General features: G+C 35.8%; 1 protein-coding gene across 4 annotated transcripts in view; it reads left to right on the top strand.

Annotated features, from left to right (window-relative positions):
- The window catches only part of RALGPS2 (Ral GEF with PH domain and SH3 binding motif 2), a 189,654-nt gene that overhangs the window by 153,444 nt on the left and 14,661 nt on the right, over positions 1-21,549 (top strand). For all 4 annotated transcript variants that reach the window (XM_003925334.4, XM_003925333.4, XM_074390145.1 and 1 more), the window contains 4 exons: positions 626-731; positions 3,439-3,531; positions 7,810-7,915; positions 12,791-12,882. In XM_003925334.4, coding sequence (XP_003925383.1) covers positions 626-731; positions 3,439-3,531; positions 7,810-7,915; positions 12,791-12,882 — 397 coding nt within the window. The remainder of the gene's footprint in view (positions 1-625; positions 732-3,438; positions 3,532-7,809; positions 7,916-12,790; positions 12,883-21,549) is intronic.

The raw sequence follows: 21,549 nt of genomic DNA, 5'->3' as shown, positions 1-21,549 counted from the left end.
TTTTTCCTTTCGTGGAGAGTTATTAGGCCATAATCACTTATGCACTGATACCATTTAAATGTTATTAAAATGTATTGCAGAAAGCTTGTTGTGTAAATGTATTATTATTGACTTTATTACTTCTTTCTGCTATTTTAGAATTAAATTAAGCATGAGTTTTCTTTTTTTCTTTTTGAGCTTCTATTTTTATTTTCAGTTTTATATATACTTAAATACTTTTAACAAATAGAATCCTCATTTTTCCTACCAGGACTTAAAGTTTCTAATGGGGAAAATAAGGTTACAACAGTGATTCAGTATGACATGTTAAAAAGAAAACAAATCTTAAACTGTTAATTTGATTTTTACTAAAGTGAATTACTGCATTCTTTCTAAATTATACTTGTTCAAATACATAATAAAGTGTGATTTTTAACCATCTGCTGACTGTAATAACTTTGTAATTAACTTTTGTGACAGCTTATAAATTTCAAGATTAATAAAACTTTAAAATTGTCAATGTCTTCTCAGCTCTGAATAAAGTAACAAAGTTTTCAAATTGAGAGTAATTACATTTTATTTAAGTACCTACTTGATGACTGTTACAGGCAAAACCTCTCATGTGTTCTTTTCTTCATTATTATAGCTCTGCAGAATCGGAAGATTTAGCAGTACATTTATATCCGGGAGCTGTTACTATTCAAGGTGTTCTCAGGAGAAAAACTTTGTTAAAAGAAGGCAAAAAGCCTGCAGTAAGATTTCATCATATTATATTTTAATATAGCTGTCAAAATATGCCAATGTATAAGACCCCGGAAAGTACTAAAACAATTAAAATAAAACCTGATTATAGTAGACTTGAAATAATGTAACATAAGGTCCTTCCCCCTTATCCTTGGGTGATCCATTCCAAGACCCCCCAGGGGATGACTGAAACCTCAGATAGTACCGTACCAAATTACCATCAACTGGAACATGGTTCTATTCATGTCTTCCATCCACAAATTTAATACCTTTTCTATCTTAACTAAGCTCTTAACCCTACACAGTAGCTGTAACATTGGCAGTTTGAGGTGCAATAACAAAACTAGCATGAATTTCTTTTTCCTTCTTCACAATTTCACAGATAGAAAAATTATGCTTATCACGGATCTTAGCAACCTTAGCATCAAATTTTTCTTCCCTAAATCAAGAACTTTTCTTTTTCACTTAAGGAAGCAGTGGGGAGTGGGGCACAAGGATAACACACATAATGTGGAGGTGCTGGATGCAGAAAGAGATGATTATGTCCACAGAAGGACAGATCAGAACTGTGTGAGATTTTATCACACTACTCAGAACAACACATGATTTTAAAACCTGTGAATTGTTTATTTCTCAAATTTTCCAATAAATGTTTTTAGACTGTGGTTGCCTGTGGGTAACTGAAACCACAGATAAGAGGGAAACTACTGTACACATTTGCCTCACCATATTTTCTTAAAGTGTTATTGTATGTGCCATATAGATTTCTGTTAAATTGTATGTTAAGGGTGCTTAAATCCGGGTACTTTTTTTTTTTTTAACCTCCTTTTATAGTTCTTATACAAAATTGTTTCTTAGAGAATCCTGAAAGTATATCATTAAGAAATACTTTAGTATTAAAGTTTAGGTAAAATAGAAAACAAAGAATAACAACTCTAAAAAGTGGAATCTGATTGTGTTTTATTTTATTTAAATTTCTGTAATTCAGTTTTGTTTTCTATATAAAATAGAACCCAAATATTAAACGTTTACCAGACCATAACTATATGGGTAGGGGTGGGGAAGGAAGATTGGTATAACAAAGCTCTTTTTATGTATCAGAGAAGTTTATTCTTCCTCACACCAGCATAGTAGTTTGACTACTAAGGAACAATTTTTTTCCCTTTCTCGAATTCGAAATTTAAAACCTCTGACATATATCCACGCTTAGGCTTTTGATGATATGGGGGTTTCAAATAAGTAATTTTATTTTGCTGCTTATATCACAGCCAAAGGCATATACAATCAAGAAGCTCTTAGGTGGGCTAGTGAACTCAGAATTGCATGTCAGGTGAAGCATCACCATACCTTTTGTGTGCCAGATGCTAGAAATAGAGCAGTGAACGAGGTGAGGCAAAGTGCCTTTCTCCTGGGTTACGTTCCAGTGAGGAGAAATAGAGAATAAGGCTTTGAAATAAGGTCACAGAATGAGGAATGATGGGCCAAAGAGGAATCCCTCCGTGGCAAGACGTTTGAGCTGAGATCTGATTGAGGAAGTTGAGTTAGCTGTGAGAACATGTAGAGTTCAGGAGACAGGAGGGCTTGTATAGGTTAAGCATTGAAATTGGTGAAGGCGAAGGGGATAAGAGCTAAAAGCTAGAGTTGTTTGATGATAAATGTGATGTATAATAGAGAGAAAACGAAGATAACTTCTTGGTTTGGGGACTGAGGTGGGTTGATGTTGGGAACATTTATTGAAATGGGGGGCAGGTCAGTCTTGGCCAACTTCAGTTTGATATACTTATTAATTATAACATTCAAGTGGAGGTGTCATTGTGGCCCTTGAAAAAGTATGGATCATGAGGTCAGCAGAGAGGTGGCAGGGAGAGAGATCTGGGAGTCATTAGCCTACAGATAGAGAGTATCTGAAATATGGAACAGGATGATAGATTAAGAAGAAAGTCTATAGCTAGAGAAGAAAACAAGACTGGAGATAGGGCTCTGTAGTATTAAAGGTCTCCCGTAAAGAAGAGTATAAAGGAAAACTAAAGAACTGTTATCCCAGAAGCCTAGCAGTTACAGTACTTCAAAAAGAAAAGAGTGGCTAGCTGGGTCAGATGCTGCTAAGAGTCTGACGATGATAAGGGCAGAGGCTTTGCTAAAGTTACAGTCATCAGTGACCTTGATGCCCCAAAAGCCAAATGAAGTGAGTTGAGTAGAAAATGGGCAAAACAGAAGACGCTGAGGCAAGATTTGGAGACACCCATGCTGTTATGCTGAGAAAAGGAGCAAGAAATTGGTTGGTGTCTGGGAGTTGAGGAGATGAGTCAAAGGAGGAATTTTAAAGGTGGGAGTACTATTAACGTTCATTTGTGTAATGATGGTAGAGGGAGAGATACTGAGAAGCAGTGGAGTTAATTGCAAAAGCATACTTCTTAAGAAAGTGAGAGATAGTTGGAATCTTGGGCATAAAAAGAGAGTCGAGTTTGTCTTCAGATAGCATCAGGGTTAACCTGTTGTAGGAGGAAGAATGACTGAGTATGTGGTTCTACAAATAGGTAGGTAGTTATATAGAAGTGACAGTAGTATTTGAGATTAAGATTTCAGAAGTGACACAGTTCAACTCTGAGGTTAAGGCTTCGGTTCAAGTGAACTTGATCATTGGCACTTAAAATATAAAGCAGCTAATAAGCCAGGAGCATTTTAATAGTATACTCATGTGTTCGTCCTATCCAGGTAGCATCTTGGACAAAATATTGGGCAGCTTTGTGTGGGACACAGCTTTTTTACTATGCTGCCAAATCTCTAAAGGCTACAGAAAGAAAACATGTAAGTATTCATTCTCTACATTTTTAGCATAGTTTAACAGAGTGTTCATGGTTATAAAGAAAGCAGACCTAATGGGATGCAAGGGTTTTGGGGTTTGCTCTTGTTTTTTCCTATCTTCTAGTCCAAAATTTTTTATACTTACTTCTTTTTTGAATACCATTTTTCCATTGCAAATGTCAAGACTGCACATTACATTTATCTATCTTGTCATCAAAGCTTTCTCAGATCTGAATTTCCTGCTCAATATTCTTCAAAACTGTTGCCTTGGAGTTTCATTCCTAATTAGCAAAATGTGAAAATGTGGGACCAACATCTAATATTCTTTCCATCTCAATCTCTGGTTCCGTGATTATTCCCAACAGTGAAGAGGAATGAGCAATTGCAGCAGTTAGACTACAGTCACTTTCTCGTGCTTCATATTACTTGAAAGAAGCCTCTTCTCACCCTGTAGAATCTTTCTGTAAATCTCTTTTGCATGCTGTTTTGTTTTTACATGCCAGTGATCAAATCTTTGCAAGGAAGAATGATTTTCTATGTTGCATTAATCAAATCTAAGAGGAATTTTATTTCTAAGTCACGCATTTTTGGGGATAAAATTAAGTGATTTATCTTACTGAGGAAAGGTAAGCCAGTGAATAAAAATTTAAGTCCTTTTTCTACTTAAAACTTACCCAAATGATACTGTGTTATTCAGAGAAACTCTTCTTTATTCTCACAGTTTTAGCCCTTTAATCAAACCAAAGGTATAGAAAAGAACATTTTTGGTTTAAATGAATGTGGGAAGTGCCGTAAGATAGCATTGTCTTTATCAACCATACTCACTGCCTGCCACTGTCCTGAGCATCATGACTCATTGCCTTGCTTTTCTTTAGACTGTGAGCATGTGTGTGTCCCTAATTAATCCATGGTTTCATTTTTTAACTGTACCTTAGTGGGATCATTTGTATTCTTAAGCACTAGCTCTTTTGCTCACTATTATAATTGTTTACGTAGCTCTTGCTTTGAGATAAAGGATTTGAGTAAATGATCATGGAGATTTATTCTGTGAATATATATATTTTTTAATTCTAGTCAAATTGACAATAATGCCCAAATACCCTACAACATTTACACAGATTAGTTTTGCTAGAACAATTTGTAGAGTTAGTACTGTTGTTCTCAAAGGGAGAAAAAATTTGGATTCAGTTCAGTTAAATCCTTTATCTTCAAATATAGAAAGTACCTTTTCACATAACCACATTGAGATAACTTGCTGGCTAGATTTCACTTATTTGACTATTGTAAAAGTCATTATTCAAAATAAAAATTTTGTGTGTGTGTGTGTTTTCTTAGTTTCAATTAGAAAAAGTACAAATTAGAGAAGTTATAACTGAATTTGTCATCTAATTGATAAATATTGTTTTGTGCTTTGCATTGTTGCTTATGCATAAAAAGTTACTATTATGTTATAGCTTAGGTTTTTAATTACATGAGGTTTCTGATAGGTAATGTATGTAAAATGTTTACAAATTAAAGCATAGTGGGTTGTGAGAAAATCTAACTGAGTACCAAGGAAATTGACTGCATTTCTCATCTCTTCTAATTAAATTAAAATACAATTAAAGAATAAATTTGAACAGCAGAATAGAGGGTATAGAGACAGGTCTATATCTGTACTTAGTATTAATTCTGAGATAGAAAAGATATGGCACAGAACTAAAAGCAATGGAGGAAAAAAATTTGTTTTCAAATAAAATACAAATAAATTGGAGGAAAATATATGCTGTATGTAAGCAACAGATGAAGGATTAAAATCACTATTTAAACACAGCGCCACCTATGTTGTATTTTTGCCGAAATACTTAATGTGAATCTTATGAGGAAATAATCAAATCCAAATTGTGGGACATTCTATGAGACAGCTAGCCTAGAATCTTAAAAAAACCAAAATTTGACAGGTGGAGTAAAAGCAGGGGGACAGGAGGACTGTTATAGATTAAAAGAGACTTGAAAACTAAATGCAATATATGGTTTTTAGTTTAATCCAGGAGTTATATTAGGGGAAAAAATTTTAAAGCTATAGAGATTATTATTGGAACAATTGAAGAAAATGTAATATGGACTCTATATTGGTATCTATTCAGTTTCTTAGAAATGATAATTAAGTTGTGATCCTATAGGAAGATATTTGTGTTCTTAAAAAACACATGTGGAAGTATAGAGTTCAATGTTGTGATGCCTGCAATTTACTTGTGAATGTTCAGAGAGATCAAATACAAAAACATAGATTAAGGATATATAGCTAGTCATTGTGGCATTCTCTCAACTTCTGTACAGTTTGAATTTTTTCAAAATAAAAAGCTGGAGGAGAAAAAAAATCATAGATGAAAATATGCTTGTTGATGTATGTCTACAAACCCAGAAGGGGGACATATGTAAGCCTATATACCTTATTTTAGTATTCTATAAAGTATATCTATTTTTTGCCTGTAAGGAACAGAGTTTGCGAAGATAGAGTGATCAGCCTCACTAACTATTTAAAAATGCAGATTAAGGGAGACACTTTCTTGCCATTAGACAGAAGTTTAAAAGACTGATGATATAGCGTTGGTCATGATGTAGGGAAATAGACTGTCATCCATGGCTGGTAGAAATCTAAATCGGTACTGTTTTTGTCGTGGCCAGTCCTAGTCAGTATTTAGCTTGATAATAGCCAGAAATTCCTCATCTGAGAATTTATCCTACAGAAATCTTTGAACAAGTGCACAAAGATACTTGTAGAAGAATCTTTCTACAATATTTATGACAACAGAAATCTGGAAAAACCCAAAATACTTACAAATAAAGAAATGGTTACTGATAGGTGAAAACCACAAGTCACAGTGTAAATATATCCCCGATTAATACGTAAAAACCAGCAGCAACAATGACACAAGCCTCTGATATAATAAATGCATAGAATAAGGTCTGGTGATTGTCATCTCACATGATGATTATGTCTATGGAATGCGATGGGATTCAGCTGGTTTTTAAGGTGCGTTTGCACTCTATAGTTTCATCCCTGTTTCTGAAGCAGTTTATGTTGCTTGAGTTACTTTTTTTTGAAAAAGGAAGGAATTGAGGTCGAAGTTTTTAAGCTTAGGAAAAGAATATTAGAAGATCATACTATTCACATTGAAGTAAATTTTGAGCTGTCAAATTAGCAGTCCTGTGGTATTGCCAATTTCATCCTTCACAGTCTGAAAACTTACTGATTTCCTTAGCTTTCATATTTCACTCTCATGTTGTTATAAATGAGCCATGTTCATTCTTTTTCCCATTTCCTTTAACCGTGAAGCATATCATACATACAAAAGAAGATAGGTAGGATATTTGTACATTTTAAAGCACAAAAAATAAAATGAACACCTGTATACTCTCCACCCAATGTAAGGAACAGAATGTTACTAGAACCATCAAAGCCTTCCCAGAGGCATCTTCTTTCCTATCAATCATACTCACACAGCCTGTCACTGTCCTGAACTTCTTGTTGCCATATTTTTCTTTAGAGTTTTACCATGTATACTTCCTTATATAATGTACTGTTTCGTTTTTGAACTGTACCTGAATGGCTTCACATACATACTCTTAAGCACTAGCTTAAGCCAAACCATTCTTCTTTTATAACAGCTATTTCTCAGGGTTACAAAAATAAGTCATAGCTAAAATAATAATAATAATAGTTAACTACAAAAGTAATATGCTAAGAATACCGCTCTTTTTTGAAAAATACAAGTAAGATAATTACCATTAAGAATTATCTGGTTGCAGTGAGCTTAGATTATGCCACAACACTCCAGCCTGAGTAACAGAGTAAAACTGTCTCAAAAAAAAAAAAAAAAAAAAAGAATTATCTAATAGCACTGCTATCAGATCATCAGAACTAAGATAACATAGCTACTAAAATGCAAATATCTTTCCTATAAGGAGTAGCAGAGTAATTCAGGAAAAAACAAATTAATATGTCATATTCACAAATGTGTTATTATTCTCTCTGGGAATGGAGAATAGGTCAGTAAGGTTTTGATGAAGAATTGAAGCTGGGAAAGTCTGGGAAGTAGGAGATGATCTGAAGAGGGCATGCCTATGATGAAATTCAGCAGTAAAAGGCCCCAGGCTGACCAAGAACAGCATGAAGTCTCAAATCTCATCTCTCATCTTTCATTAAGAGAAACCGAAAATAAACTCCCTAACACTGAATTTTTGCTTAGAATAAACCATAAATTTTCTCTTTCCACTAATTATCTTTTTATCTCACAGTTCAAATCAACCTCCAATAAGAACGTTTCTGTGGTAGGATGGATGGTGATGATGGCTGATGACCCTGAACATCCTGATCTCTTCCTGCTGACTGACTCTGAAAAAGGTGAATTGTTAGAATAACTGGGGCTTAGCATGCTGCATCTATGTATATGTGTGTCTGTGTGTATATATGTCATATATATATGTAATGTTTTATGCCTACATGAAAAATTTGATGAGCCAAAACCTAGTTTCACTGGAATACTCAAGAGGGAAAGTGTTTATGTAGTTTTATCTGTTAGGAAATACTTTTGTCTTACTATGTATTTTAATAAGATTAATATTTTTGGAGCTTATTTTCTTTGCTACATGGGCATATGCTTGAAAATTAAAAGCCCAGCTAATCCCTAGAAACCTAACTAGGAAGAGGAGGGAATTTGAGAATATATACCCCACTGTTTAAATTTTTAGAGATTTGCCATATAAGCCATATTCCTTCCTTCATCAATACCGTGAAATAGATTGTTATTCTTAAGTTCTGAAAGTGGCAGAGTTTTCCTTTAAATATTTATTCTGTCACTTTAAATTATTCAGAACCAGTAATCTGCACTCATCCACACAGATCTAGAGATGCCACACAATTATTGTGTTTATGTAGATGCATTTTTTTCTAAACAACATTTAAGAACAAAATTATTGCCTCTAATTCATAAGCAGCAAAACTGACTCTGAATATATTTCTCTGAGATCACTTTCCAAGTTAATTATAATATTTTATATACAGTGTATAGACACTTATGAATAGAAAATAATTGGCTATTGATTATTGGAGTTTGTAAAATGTGTATGAGAAACTGGAGGATGGGCCATATAGAATTACATCAGACCTCTTTACTTTACCTGTGACTATAGTGAATACCCCAAAGCTCATCAGAAAATAGCCCCAAGTGATTGGCTTTTCTTCCTTTATAACAACTGCCAGCTGTTGACAAGTACCAGAGAGAAGATACTTTCAGCAGTTCACGACTGGAATACTATACTATGTTACCTTTTATTGACTTCACAACTATATTTTGACCTCTGTTTATTCAGATGCTCTTTTGTATCAAAAGATATCATACTTTTAGAATGTTTCAGAGTGTTAAGTAAACAAGTAAGCAAATATGTTGGATGCAGGAAAAAATAATAATACCAAAATGTCTTGTTTTTAGATTAAGTAGATTGGTTTACAGAATAAGCACAATCTACTCTGTTTTTTTTTTTCATAAGTTATTGGGGTGCAGGTGGTATTTGGTTAAATGAGTAAGTTCTTTAGTGGTGATTTGTGAGATTTTGGTGCACCCATCACCCAAGCAGTATACACTGCACCGTATTTGTAGTCCTTTATCCCTCGCCCACCTCCCACTCTTGCCGCCAAGTCCCCACAGTCCATTGCATCATTCTTACGCCTTTGTGTCCTCATCGCTTACCTCCCACATATCAGTGAGAACATACGTTGGGTTTTCCATTCCTCAGTTACTTCGCTTAGAATAATAGTCTCCAGTGTCATCCAGCTCACTCCAAATGCTGTTAATCCGTTCTTTTTTGTGCATAATATTCCATCATGTACATATACCACAGTTTCTTTATTCACTCGTTGACTGATGGGCATTTGGGTTGGTTTCCACAATTTTGCAATTGTGAATTTTCTAATTCTGTGAAGAATGATGGTGGTATTTTGATGACGATTGTGTTGGATTTGTAGATTCCTTTTGGCAGTATAGTCATTTTCACAATATTGATTCTACCCATCCGTGAATATGGGATATGTTGCCATTTGTATGTATCATCAGTGATTTCTTTCAGCAGTGTTCTGTGGTTTCCTTTTAGAGATCTTTCAGTTCCTTTGTTAGGTATATTTCTAAGGTGTTTGTTTGTTTGTTTGTTTGTTTTGCAGCTATTATAAAAGAGGTTGAGTTTTTGATTTGATTCTCTTCTTGGTCGCTGTTGGTGTATAGAAGCCTACTCAAAATTTTGAATTCAGAGCCCCAGCCTCCTTCTCATATCGAAGGCATAATTCCTAAAATTACATTTTATGCTGCTATGAACATGCACGTTCAAGTATCTTTTTTGAATAATGACTTCTTTTTCTCTGAGTAGATACCCAAAGGTGGGATTGCTAGATCAAATAGTAGTTCTGCTTTTAGTTTTTTGAGGAATCTCTACACTGTATTCCATAGTGGCTGTACTAGTTTATATTTCTCACCAGCAGTGTAGAAGCATTCCATGTTTACCGTATCCACACCAACATCTACTCTGTTTTTATTTTTTTATTATGGCTATTCTTGCAAGAGTAAGGTAGTATTGCATTATGGTTTTGATTTGCATTTCCCTGATCATTAGGGATGTTGCACATTTTTTCATTTATTCGTTGGCCATTTTATATCTTATTTTGAGAATTGTCTATTCATGTCCTTAGCCCACTTTTCGATGGGTTTTTGTTTTTGTTTTTGTTTTCTGATTTGAGTTCATTGTAGATTCTGGATATTAGTCCTTTGTCAGATGTTTAGATTGTGAAGATTTTCTTCCGCTCTGTGGGTTGTCTGTTTACTCTGCTGGCTATTCCTATTGCTGTGCAAAAGCTCTTTAGTTTAATTAGGTCCCAACTATTTATCTTTGTTTTTATTGCATTTGCTTTTGGGTTCTTTGTCATGAAATCCTTGCCTAAGCCAGTGTCTAGAAGGGTTTTCCAATGTTGTCTTCTAGAATTTTTATAGCTTCAGGTCTTAGATTTAAGTCCTTAATCCATCTTGAGTTGATTTTTATGTAAGGTGAGAAATGGGGATCAAGTTTCATTCTCCTATATGTGGCAAGCTAATTATCCTAGCACCATTTGTTGAAAAGGGTGTCCTTTCCCAACTTTATGTTTTTGTTTGCTTTATTGAAGATCAGTTGGCTCTAAGTATTTGAGTTTACTTCTGGGTTCTCTATTCTGTTCCATTGGTCTATGTGCCTCATACTATAGTTTGAAATCAGGTAGTGTAATGTCTCCAGATTTGTTCTTTTTGCTTAGTCTTGCTCTGGCTTTGGAGGGCTGTTTTTGCTAATTTCTGTGAAGAACGACGGTAGTATTTTGATGGCACTTGCGTTGAATTTGTAGATTGCTTTTGGCAGTATAGTCATTTTCACAATATTGAGTCTACCCATCCATGAACATGAGATGTGTTTCCATTTGTTTGCGTTGACAGTGATTTCTTTCAGCAGTGTTTTGTAGTTTCTTTGTAGAGATCTTTTGACTCCTTTGTTAGGTATATTCCTGAGGTTTTGGTTTTTGTTTTGTTTTGTTTTGCAGCTATTATAAAAGGGGTTGAGTTCTTGGTTTGATTCTCTGCTTGGTCGCTGTTGGTGTGTAGAAGCCTACTCAAAATTTTGAATTCAAAGTCCCAGCCTCCTTGCCACGTAAAAGGCATAATTCATAAGGTTACATTTTAAGATGAGAACGTATTCATTGGATTTAGTTAACAAATTCTTTGTTTTCTTCAGGTTTTCTTTTTAGCATGCCTAATAGAACTATTTCAGGTAGCCAAAATTTTATGACGTCTCTCTATACTAATGGCCTTTTGCAGGGGAGGAGTGAGTAGGTAAATTGTAGCTGTGACCAGCTTAATTGTAGATATGCCTTCTTTTCACATTGACCTAATGTCTTTGTCTGAGTTTAGCAAGTGTAACAATGTTACTTGACTAATTGTGCATTTGGTGCAGAAACAATTACTTCTGAAAGTGAAAAAGTTCTTTGAGTGTTAGAATCTCAAGGAAAAGCTGAATCATACTTAAATATAGTTAGGCTCTTGAGCCATTGAATGAGTTGAATAGAAATCTGCAAAAATTGTGAAATTAAAAAGAACTTAGGTCAATGAAAAAAAATAAAGCTTAATTTGGAACAGCCTATAGTACATAGATCCTTTTTTTTTCTCAATGTATTGCCTCCTCACCTTAATACATGTAACCATTTAAAATATCCTCATTATGTGTCAGTCGTGAATTAAAGTCAGTAGAGGAATTACTAATACACAAAGCACAGATGAATTTCTAATTTGCTAAAAGAGATAAAGTTGCCTCCTAGATTTTCCCCAAGAGCCCTCAACAGAACTGGAAATCTGTAATAATCTTGACAAATGTCTGTAACTAAAGACTGAAAGCATAGTCTGTCAGTGTTACCTGACTAATCCTTCATTCTCCTAAATAGCTAGTGTTTAAGTGTTAAAACATGTTGAAGCGTTTTGGCATGTTAAAACTTAACATTAACATCTACTAATATTTAGACCGGGCTCAGGGGCTTACGCCTATAATCCCAGCCCTTTGGGAGGCCAAGGCCAGCAGATCACTTAAGGTCAGGAGTTCGAGACCAGCCTGGCCATCATGGTGAAACACTGTCTCTACTAAAAATACAAAAAAACTTAGCTGGGCATGGTGGCACATGCCTATAATCCTAGCTCCTCAGGAGGCTGAGGCACAAGAATCTCTTGAAGCTGGGATGGGGAGGGTACAGTGAGCTGAGATCGCGCCATTGCACTCCAGCCTGGGTGACAGAATGAGACTCCATCTTAAAAAAAAGAAAAGAAAAGAAAATCTATTAATTAGATCATCTAAGTAATAAGTATTCAGAACCAATATTCTGCAGTCTTAACCACACATATCTAGATATGCCACACAGTTGTTTTCTTTAGATATATTTTATTCTAAAGAACATTTAAGGAGATAAAATTATTTCTTCTAACTCATTAGCAGCAAAAGTGACTTTCTGAATGTATGATAGCATGTAAATGTGTTGCAGCAAGCACTCTTTATTGTATTGAAAATACAATAAAAATAGGAAATAATAAAATGGAGGTGTTAAATGAATAGAATTCTAAAACTGAAACTCTAGTCATCTTTAATTTGCTCATTAATATCTGACAGAATTATTATGTGTCATTGTCCTTACAGTTTTATTATTTCCCCTTGTTTTGGATAATTTTAGGAAATTCGTACAAGTTTCAAGCTGGCAATAGAATGAATGCAATGCTATGGTTTAAGCATTTGAGTGCAGCCTGCCAAAGCAACAAACAACAGGTAAGCATTTCTCCTAATTCTCAAAATAGTCCATAATTCAGGAATATATGTAAAAGAGTTCCAAAGAGAAGTAAGCAGACTAGTTCTGAATTAACCAAGGAGAATAGTGGGGATTTTATTCTTGTTGATGACAGTCAGTAAGACATGAAGATCTACATCTTAGTGAGGAGGTAAACAATAAGCAAACAAGTAACAAAATTTCAAAGAGAACTTTATAAAGAAAACAAAATAGAAGCATGTGATGTAGCCCAAAAGAAGTACAGACAACTTTCGATAACATAAGTGTGGGCAGCAAAGATCTCCCTGAGGAGATGGTACTGACATGAACCACAGGAAGGAACGAGCTGTAAGGAGAGGAGAGCAGAGTGCTGTTTAAGGGAAGAGCAGGTGCATGGAGCCTGGAGCCGAAGCAAGCACAAAGTGTTCAAAGCAGAGAAAGGTAGCTAGTATGGTAGAATAGTCAGAGTATAGCTCTCTAAAGGGTAGAAACTAGCTGGCATATTAAATTAATAAAAATTATTTGAATTCATCTCTGTTTGATCTGGTGACCAATTCAATGTGGATTTCTGTGGTGGTAGTGAAACCAAAAACCATTTGGATTTTATTTGCTTTTATTTCACTGAACCAAAAATGGTCCAATTGGAAGGCTTTCAGCTGCAGAAGAGCAGGGATTTATTGTGGTGTTTTCCCCAAACCCTGTTGCACAGTTAAGAGTTGAACCACTGATTGGTAGGGCAGTCATTAAAAAGCATAGCTGCGGTTACAGAAATTTATACAGACTTTTTGTAGAACTAGTTTGTTAAATATATTTGAAAATCATTGGCCAGCATATTGATCAATGCAGAAGTATACAGTTAGCATTATCAGTAGGTAATATTGAATAATATGATGTACTATATAAGCTTAGAAAGCTTACAGAAGTATCTTTTACCCTGTCATATTAGGATGTAAGTTATTATCCTTTCTTGATAATTGAACCTAAGTCTCCATAATATGAAATGACTTACACAGATCACACTGGTGGATTCTAACTGTCTTCATCCTTTAAATCCGTTCTTTTTATTTGTTTGTTTGTTTTACTTTTAGGTTCAGAGGGTACTTGTGCAGGATTGTTACATGGGTATATTGCATATCACTGAGGTCTGGTGTATAAATGATCCTGTCACCCAGGTAGTGAGCAGAGTATCCACCAGTTTTTCAACCCTTACACCTCTCCCATCCCTCCCCACTCTGTAATGCTCAGTGTCAGTTGTTCCCATCTTTATGTCTAGGTGGATTCAATGTTTAGCTTCCACTTATAAGTGAGAACATGCAGTATTTGGTGTTCTTTTGCTGTGTTAATTCACTTAATGGCCTCTAGCAGCATTCACGTTGCTGCCAAGGACGTGATTTCAGTGTTTCTTAAAAATCACTGTGTAGTATTCCATAGCATTTATGTACCACATTTTCTTTATCCAATCCGCTGTTGATGGGCACCTAGGTTGATTCCATGTCTTTGCTATTGTGTATACTGCCAGGATGAGCATACATGTGTCTTTTAGGTAGAACAATTTATTTTTCCTTTGAGTATATGCCCAGCAATGGGATTGCTGGGTTGAATGGTAGTTCTGTTTTAAGATCTTTGATAAATCTCCAAACTGCTTTCCACTGTGGCAGAACTAACTTACATTCCTACCATTGTATAAGCATTCCCTGTTCTCTGCAGCCTTGCCAACATCTATTATCTTTTGACTTAGCCATTCTGACTGGTGTGAGATGGTATCTCATTGCAGTTTTGATTTGCATTTCTCTGATAATTAGTGATATTGGCCATTGTTCATATGCTTCTTGGCCATGTATATGGTCTTCTCTTGAGAAGTGTCTGTTCATGTCTTTTCCTACTTTTTAATGGGGTTGGATGTTGCTTGTAAATTTAAGTTCCTTGTAGATTCTAGATACAGACCTTTATCAGATAGTTTGAAAATATTTTCTCCCATTCTCTAGGAATGTTGGTTTAATCTGCCGATAGTTTATTTTGCTGTGCAGAAGCTCTCTAATTAGGTCTTGTTTGTTAGTTTTTGTTTTTGTTGTAACTGCTTTTGGAGTCTTCATCATGACATCTTTGTCGGGGCCTGTGTTCAGAATGGTATCTCCTAGGTTATCTTCCAGGGTTTTTATAGTTTTAAGTTTTGCATTTAGGTCTTTAATCCATCATGAGTTGATTTTTGTATACAGCGTAAGGAAGGGGTCCAGTTTTAGTCTTCTATATATGGCTATTCAGTTATCCCAGCAGCATCTATTGAATGGGGGGTCTTTTTCCTCATTGCTTGTTTTTCTCAGCTTTGTCAAAGATCAGATGGTGGTAGGTGTTAGGCATTATTTCTGGGCTCTCTATCTTGTTCCATTGGTTTTATCCTGTTTCATTGGAATCTGTTTTTGTACCAGTATCATGCTATTTTGGTTACTGTAGTCTTGTGGTATAGTTTGAAGTCAGAAAGTATGATGCCTCCAGCTTTGTTCTTTTTGCTTAGAATTGCTCTTGGCTATTTGGGCTTTTTGTTGTTGCTCCATATGAATTTTAGAATTTTTTTTTCCTGATTCTTTGAAGAGTGTCATTGGTAGTTTGATAGGAATAGCAGTGAATTCCTAGATTGCTTTGGACAATATAGACATTTAACAGTATTGATTCTTCCAATCCATGAGCATGGAATGCTTTTCCATTTGTTTGTGCCATCTCTGATTTCTTTGAGCAATGTTTTGTGATTCTCGTAGAAATCTTTCGTCTCCTGAGTTAGCTGTATCCCTAGATATGTTTTTCTTTTTTATGGCTACTGTAAATGGAATTGTGTTCTTGATTTGGCTCTCAGTTCAAATGTTATTGGTGTATAGAAATGTTGTTGATTTTTAGATACTGATTAGCTATCCTGAGACTTTGCTGAACTTGTTTATCAGATCTAAGAGCTTTGGAGCAGAGACTCTGGGGTTTTCTAGATATGACATCATATAGTCTGAAGAGAGAGAGTTTGACATCCCCTTTCTGTTTGGATGCCTTTTATTTCTTTCTCTGGTCTGATTGCCCTGGCTAGGACTTGCAGTACTATGTTGAATGGGAGTGGTGAGAGCGGACATCCATCCTTGTCTTTTTCCAGTTCTATAAGGGAATACTTCCAACTTTTGCCCATTCAGAGTGTTGCTGCTGTGGGTTTGCCATTGATGACTCTTACTATTTTGAGATATGTTCTTTCAGTGCCTATTTTGTTGAGGGCTTTTAACATGAAAGGATGTTGAATTTTATCAAAAGCCTTTTTTGCATCTTTTGAGATGATTGTATGGTTTTCTGTTTTTAATTCTGTTTATGTGATGAATCACATCTGGTGAACCAATCTTGCATCTCAGGAATAAAGTCTACTGGATTGTGGTGACTTAACTTTCTGATATGCTGCTGGATTCAGTTTGCTAATATTTTGTTGGAGATTTTTGTGTCTGTGTCATCAGGTATATTGACCTGTAGTTCAATTTTTTCATTGTGTCTCTGCTAGTTTTTAGTATCAGAGTGATGTTGGCTTCATGGAATGAGTTAGGAAGGAGTCTTTTCTTCCTCGATTATTCAGAATATTTTTAGTAGGATTGGTACTAGCTCTTTTTTTGTACATCTGGTAGAATTCAACTGTGAAATCCATCTGGTCCAAGGCTTTTTGGAGTTGGTAGGTTGTTTATTACTAACACAATTTTGGAACTCATTATTGATCTCTTTAGGGTTTCAATTTATTCCTCATTGAATCTTCAGAGGTTGTGTGTTTCTAAGAATTTATTCATTTATTTTAGGTTTTTTAGTTTGTGTGAGTAAGTGTTAGTCTTTGAGAATCTTTTGTATTTCTGTGGAGTCAGTTGTATGTCACCTTTGTAATTTCTGATTGGGATTGTTTGGATCTTTTATCTTATTTTCTTCATTAATCTAACTACCAGTCTGTGAATCTTGTTTATTCTTTCAAAGAACCAACTTTTGGTTTCATTTTGTAGTTTCATACAAAAATACAACTTTTGTATGCATTTTCACATCTCCATTTCATTCACTTTTGCTCTGATTTTGGTTATTTCTTTTTTTCTGCTAGCTCTGGGGTTGGTTTCTTCTTGTTTTTCTAGTTCCTCCAGGTGTGATGTTAAGTTGTTAGTTTGAGCTCTTTCTAACTTCTTGACATAGGTATTCAGTATGGTATGTTGTGTCTCTGTTTTTCATTAGTTTTAAATCACTTTTTGATTTCTGTCTCAATTTCATTCTTTACCCAAAAGTCATTTGGAAGAAAGTTGTTTAATTTCCATGTAATTGTATGGTTTTGAGAAACTTCTTGTTATTGATTTCCAGTTTTATTGGACTGTAGTCTGAGGGTATGACTGATATGATTTCAGTATTTTTTAATTTGTTGGCACTTGCTTTATGGCCAAGCATGTGATTGATCTTAGAGAATGTGTCTTGTGCCAGTGAGAAGAATGTATATTTTTGTGTTGTTGGATATTGTCAGATGTTGAGTTTAAGTCCAGAATATTTTTGTTAGTTTTCTGCCTCACTGATCTGCCTGACACTATCAGTGGGATGTTGAAATCTTCCATTGTGTAGTTATGTCAGTCTCTTTGTAGGTCTCTAAGAACTTGTTCTGTGAATCTAGGTGCTCCACTGTTGGATGCATATATCTTTGAGATAGTTGAATCTTCTGGATGAATTGAACCCTTCATCATTATGTAATGCCCTTCTTTGTCCTTTTTATGTTGTTACATGTGAGATGGTTCTCTTGAAGACAACAGTTAGTTGAGTCTTGCTGCTTTGTCCAGCCTGCCACTTTGCCTTTTTAGCCCATTTACATTCAGGGTTACTATTGATGTGTAAAGATTTAATACTGTCATGTTGTTAGCTGCTTGTTACGTAGACTTCATTGTATAGTTGCTTTATAGTATCAGTGGACTGTATACTTAAGTATGTTTTTGTGGTAGCAGGTATTTTTCTTTCATTTCCACGTGTAGCACTTCTGAAAGGACCCCTTGTAAGGCAAGTCTGATGATCATTAATCTCTTAGTCTTTGTCTCAAGAGGATTTTCTGTCTCCTTCACTTAGGAAGCTTAGTTTGGTGGGACATGAAATTCTTGGTTGGAATTTATTTTCTTTAAGGATGCTCAGAATAGGCCTCCAGCCTCTTCTGGCTTATAAAAGTTTCTACTTTAAGGTCCACTTGTTAGCCGGATGGGGTTCCCTTTGTAACTGCTGCCCCTTTTCTCTAGCTGCATTTAAGATTTTTTTTCTTTTGCATTGACTTGGAGAATCTGATGATTAAGTCTCTTGGGAATTGTCATCTTGCATCGTATCTTGTGGGGAGTTTCTGAATTTCTTGAGTTTGCACATCAACTTCTATAGCAAAATTGGGATAATTTTTGTGGACTGTATCGTCAAATTTGTTTTCCAAGTTGCTTTCTCCTCTTTTCTTGCAGTAACACCAGTGAGTCATAGGTTTAGTCTCTACATAATCCTATATTTATCAAAGGTTTTGCTCATTTTTTAAAAATTTTTTCTTTATTACTGTCTCTGTTAATTCGAAGGAGTGCTCTTCAGTTTCTGAAATTCTTTCCTTGGTTTGGTCTATTCTGTTGTTAATGCTTCCAATTATGTTATGAAATTCCTAGGTTGGGACTGGTGGCTCACACCTATAATCCCAACACTTTGGGAGGCCAAGGCAGGCAGATCACTTGAGGTCAGGAGTTTGAGACCAGCCTGGCCAAAATGGTAAAACCCCCATCTCTACTAATAATACAAAAATTAGCCGGGCATTTTGGTGCTTGCCTGTAGTTCCAGCTACTAGAGAGGCTGAGGCAGGAGAATCGCTTGAACCCAGGAATTGGAAGTTGGAATGAGCCAGGATCATACCACTGCACTCCAGCCTGGGTGACAGAGCGAGACTTCATCTCAAAAAAAAGAAAAGAAAAGAAATTCCTAGAGTGAATTTTTAAATTCCAGAAGTTCAGTTTGGTTCTTTCTTAAATTAAATGGCTGTGTTGTGTTTCAACTCTTGGATTGTTTTACTGTTTTCTTTAGATTGGGTTTCCGCTTTCTCCTGTGTCTCACTGAGCTTCTTTGCTAGTCAGATTCTAACTCCCATGTCTGTCATTTCAGTTATTTCAGTCTGGTTAAGAACCATTGCTGGGAAACTGTTGTGGGTTGTTTGGAGGTAGGAAGACACTCTGGTTTTTAGAGTTGCTAGAGTTCTTGCACTGGTTTTTTTTCGTCTGTGAGGACTGGTGTTGCATTATCCTTTGAAGTTGCTGACTTTTGCATGGTGCTTTTTGTTTTTATGTTGTTTCCCTCAGGGTTTGACTGTGGTGTGAGTTAGGTATAGTCAGTTGGCTTCATTTCTGGATGCTTTCAGAGAGCCGAGGTTCAGCCTGGCACTCCTGGGCTGTGTGCTATAACTCACAAGGGGCTGGGACCGGGCCTCTAGCTTTTTCCGCTGGCCTCTTGCAGTCAACCACTAACTGCACTGGGTGGACCAAGGTGCTCTCAGGCTGCTGGCAAAACCTCTCCATTAGGGGCTACTGCCAAAAGCACTTCATCAGGGGTCAGTGGTGAACATGTTCCAGCAGGTTAGTAGGGGCCACTGGTAAACGCACTATGGTGACAGTCGCCGGCTAAAGCATTCCAGCAGAGTAGTGGAAGCTACACTGTGCCTGCTCCCATAGGAGTGGCCAGGCACGGACCTTGGAAGGGGCCACCAGACAATGGGACATGCAGCTCAGACTCATCAGACTCGCCCTAGTCTCATGAGAAAGACAGCCCTGCTCTCTCCAGATATGGCAGTTAACAAAGGTCAAAGCCACCTAGAAGAATATGAAGAGCCTTGGTGGATGGGCATCTATGGCCGTGTTCCTTTGCAGCTTTCCCCACGTCATACCCCCTGGGCTCCGTGTAGAGTTAAGCCGTGTCTGTGGCAGCTCTCCAGGTAGTTCCAAACCCCTGGTAACTCAAATATGCAGGAGGATCATGGGATCTCCTGCCACTAGGATCCCAGCGGTTTGTGATAAGAGTGGGACATTTTTAAAAATATTGTTGGAGTGGGCTTTGTTATCTCAAAATTTTTATTGTTTCAAATACATGTGAAACACCGATAACAGTATTTAGTACCATTTTTAGCAGCCTCCGTAAAAGACATGAAATGGCATAGAGCAAAATTATTTTTTTGCCTTGTCAAGTTAGTGTCGAGGGCAGAATGAAAGAAACGGATCTAGCTTTGTCTAGACTTAGCCTTCCATGATTCACTTCTTTGCTATACATTTTCTTTAAATGTAATTTAAAGTATTGAGCCTCTTTTTTTTTTTTTTTTTTAGTCTCAGATTCCAAGATGAATCTAAACAATTTGTACATACCAGGTTAAAAGTTCAATTTATTTTACTGTATTAGTATTTCTATGGAACAAGTCAACCAGATGTGTATAAATATTTGTTTCTGTACTTGCAAGAATTAGGATAGTGGCAAATTTCTAAGTAGAACCTGTGAAAGTCTTAGTAGAAAACTCTGACTCACATGCAAAATACCTTAAACCACATTTAGGCAACTTAAAAAGAAATGAAACTTTTACTTTACTTAAATACGGGTTTCTTATCATCAGACCTGAAATTTATACTTTAAGCATTTGAGCATTTCTGTTGTATCTGATCTGTAATTCAGTTATGATTATATTGTCCAACAGAATTTTATTCAGAAGCTGACACTTGTAAGATATTCATGTTTTTTAGTATAATAGGTTTCAGAGAGAGGTTGCTAAAGTGTAAGAGCTGTTAAACTGTCTTAAAGACAGAAAAGACCACTGACATATTATCTCTACCAGTACAACTTTGGAAAACTGGTTTTGAGGATTTGTTTTAATGTGGTGAAACTCTCTTTAGTTATTTGATTAGAAGACTCATCAACTAATTTTTCAAGGTAAAAATCCTATTTTAGAGAATTATTGGATTTCAAAAAGAAAGCAAATAAAATCTCTAATCTTTAGGCAGAGAACTATATTATATAACCTATTGATTTTCCAGAGTCACAATGTGTCCAAACACAATGTATCTAATAAGGAATGTTGTTTTTCTGTACTTACTTTAATCATGATTTTACAAATAAATTTTTAGTAATGCTTGTTATAAAATTGTTTTTGCTGATTTTAAAAATGTGTACCTAGGATTTTTTGCAATATATAATGAGAAAATAAATAATGACAAGCAAGTGTTTCTGGAATCTCACCCGACCAGAGTCATACTTACTCTTGCTCATTTATACATTTGGTCGGCATCTACTGAGCTCCCTGTATTAGACAAGAAAGATATTGTCTCTACTCCTTCTCCTGTATAGATGTCATTTTACTGGAAAAAGAGTATTAACTCATTTTGGTGATTTTCTCTCTAAAATGTTCTATCATATTATTCATAAACTATTGAAGCTCCTTATATCAAATTCCTTTTAAAAGATATTTAGGCCAGGCGCGGTGGCTCAAGCCTGTAATCCCAGCACTTTGGGAGGCCGAGGCGGGTGGATCACGAGGTCGAGAGATCGAGACCATCCTGGTCAACATGGTGAAACCCCGTCTCTACTAAAAATACAAAAAACTAGCTGGGCATGGTGGCGCATGCCTGTAACCCCAGCTACTCAAGGAGGCTGAGGCAGGA

The sequence above is a fragment of the Saimiri boliviensis genome, chromosome 19 (genome assembly GCF_048565385.1).
Source record: "Saimiri boliviensis isolate mSaiBol1 chromosome 19, mSaiBol1.pri, whole genome shotgun sequence".
NCBI classification, from domain to species: domain Eukaryota; kingdom Metazoa; phylum Chordata; class Mammalia; order Primates; family Cebidae; genus Saimiri; species Saimiri boliviensis.
The sequence above is the reverse complement of the archived record's forward strand: the minus strand, read 5'-3'. Positions and strand labels throughout refer to the sequence as shown.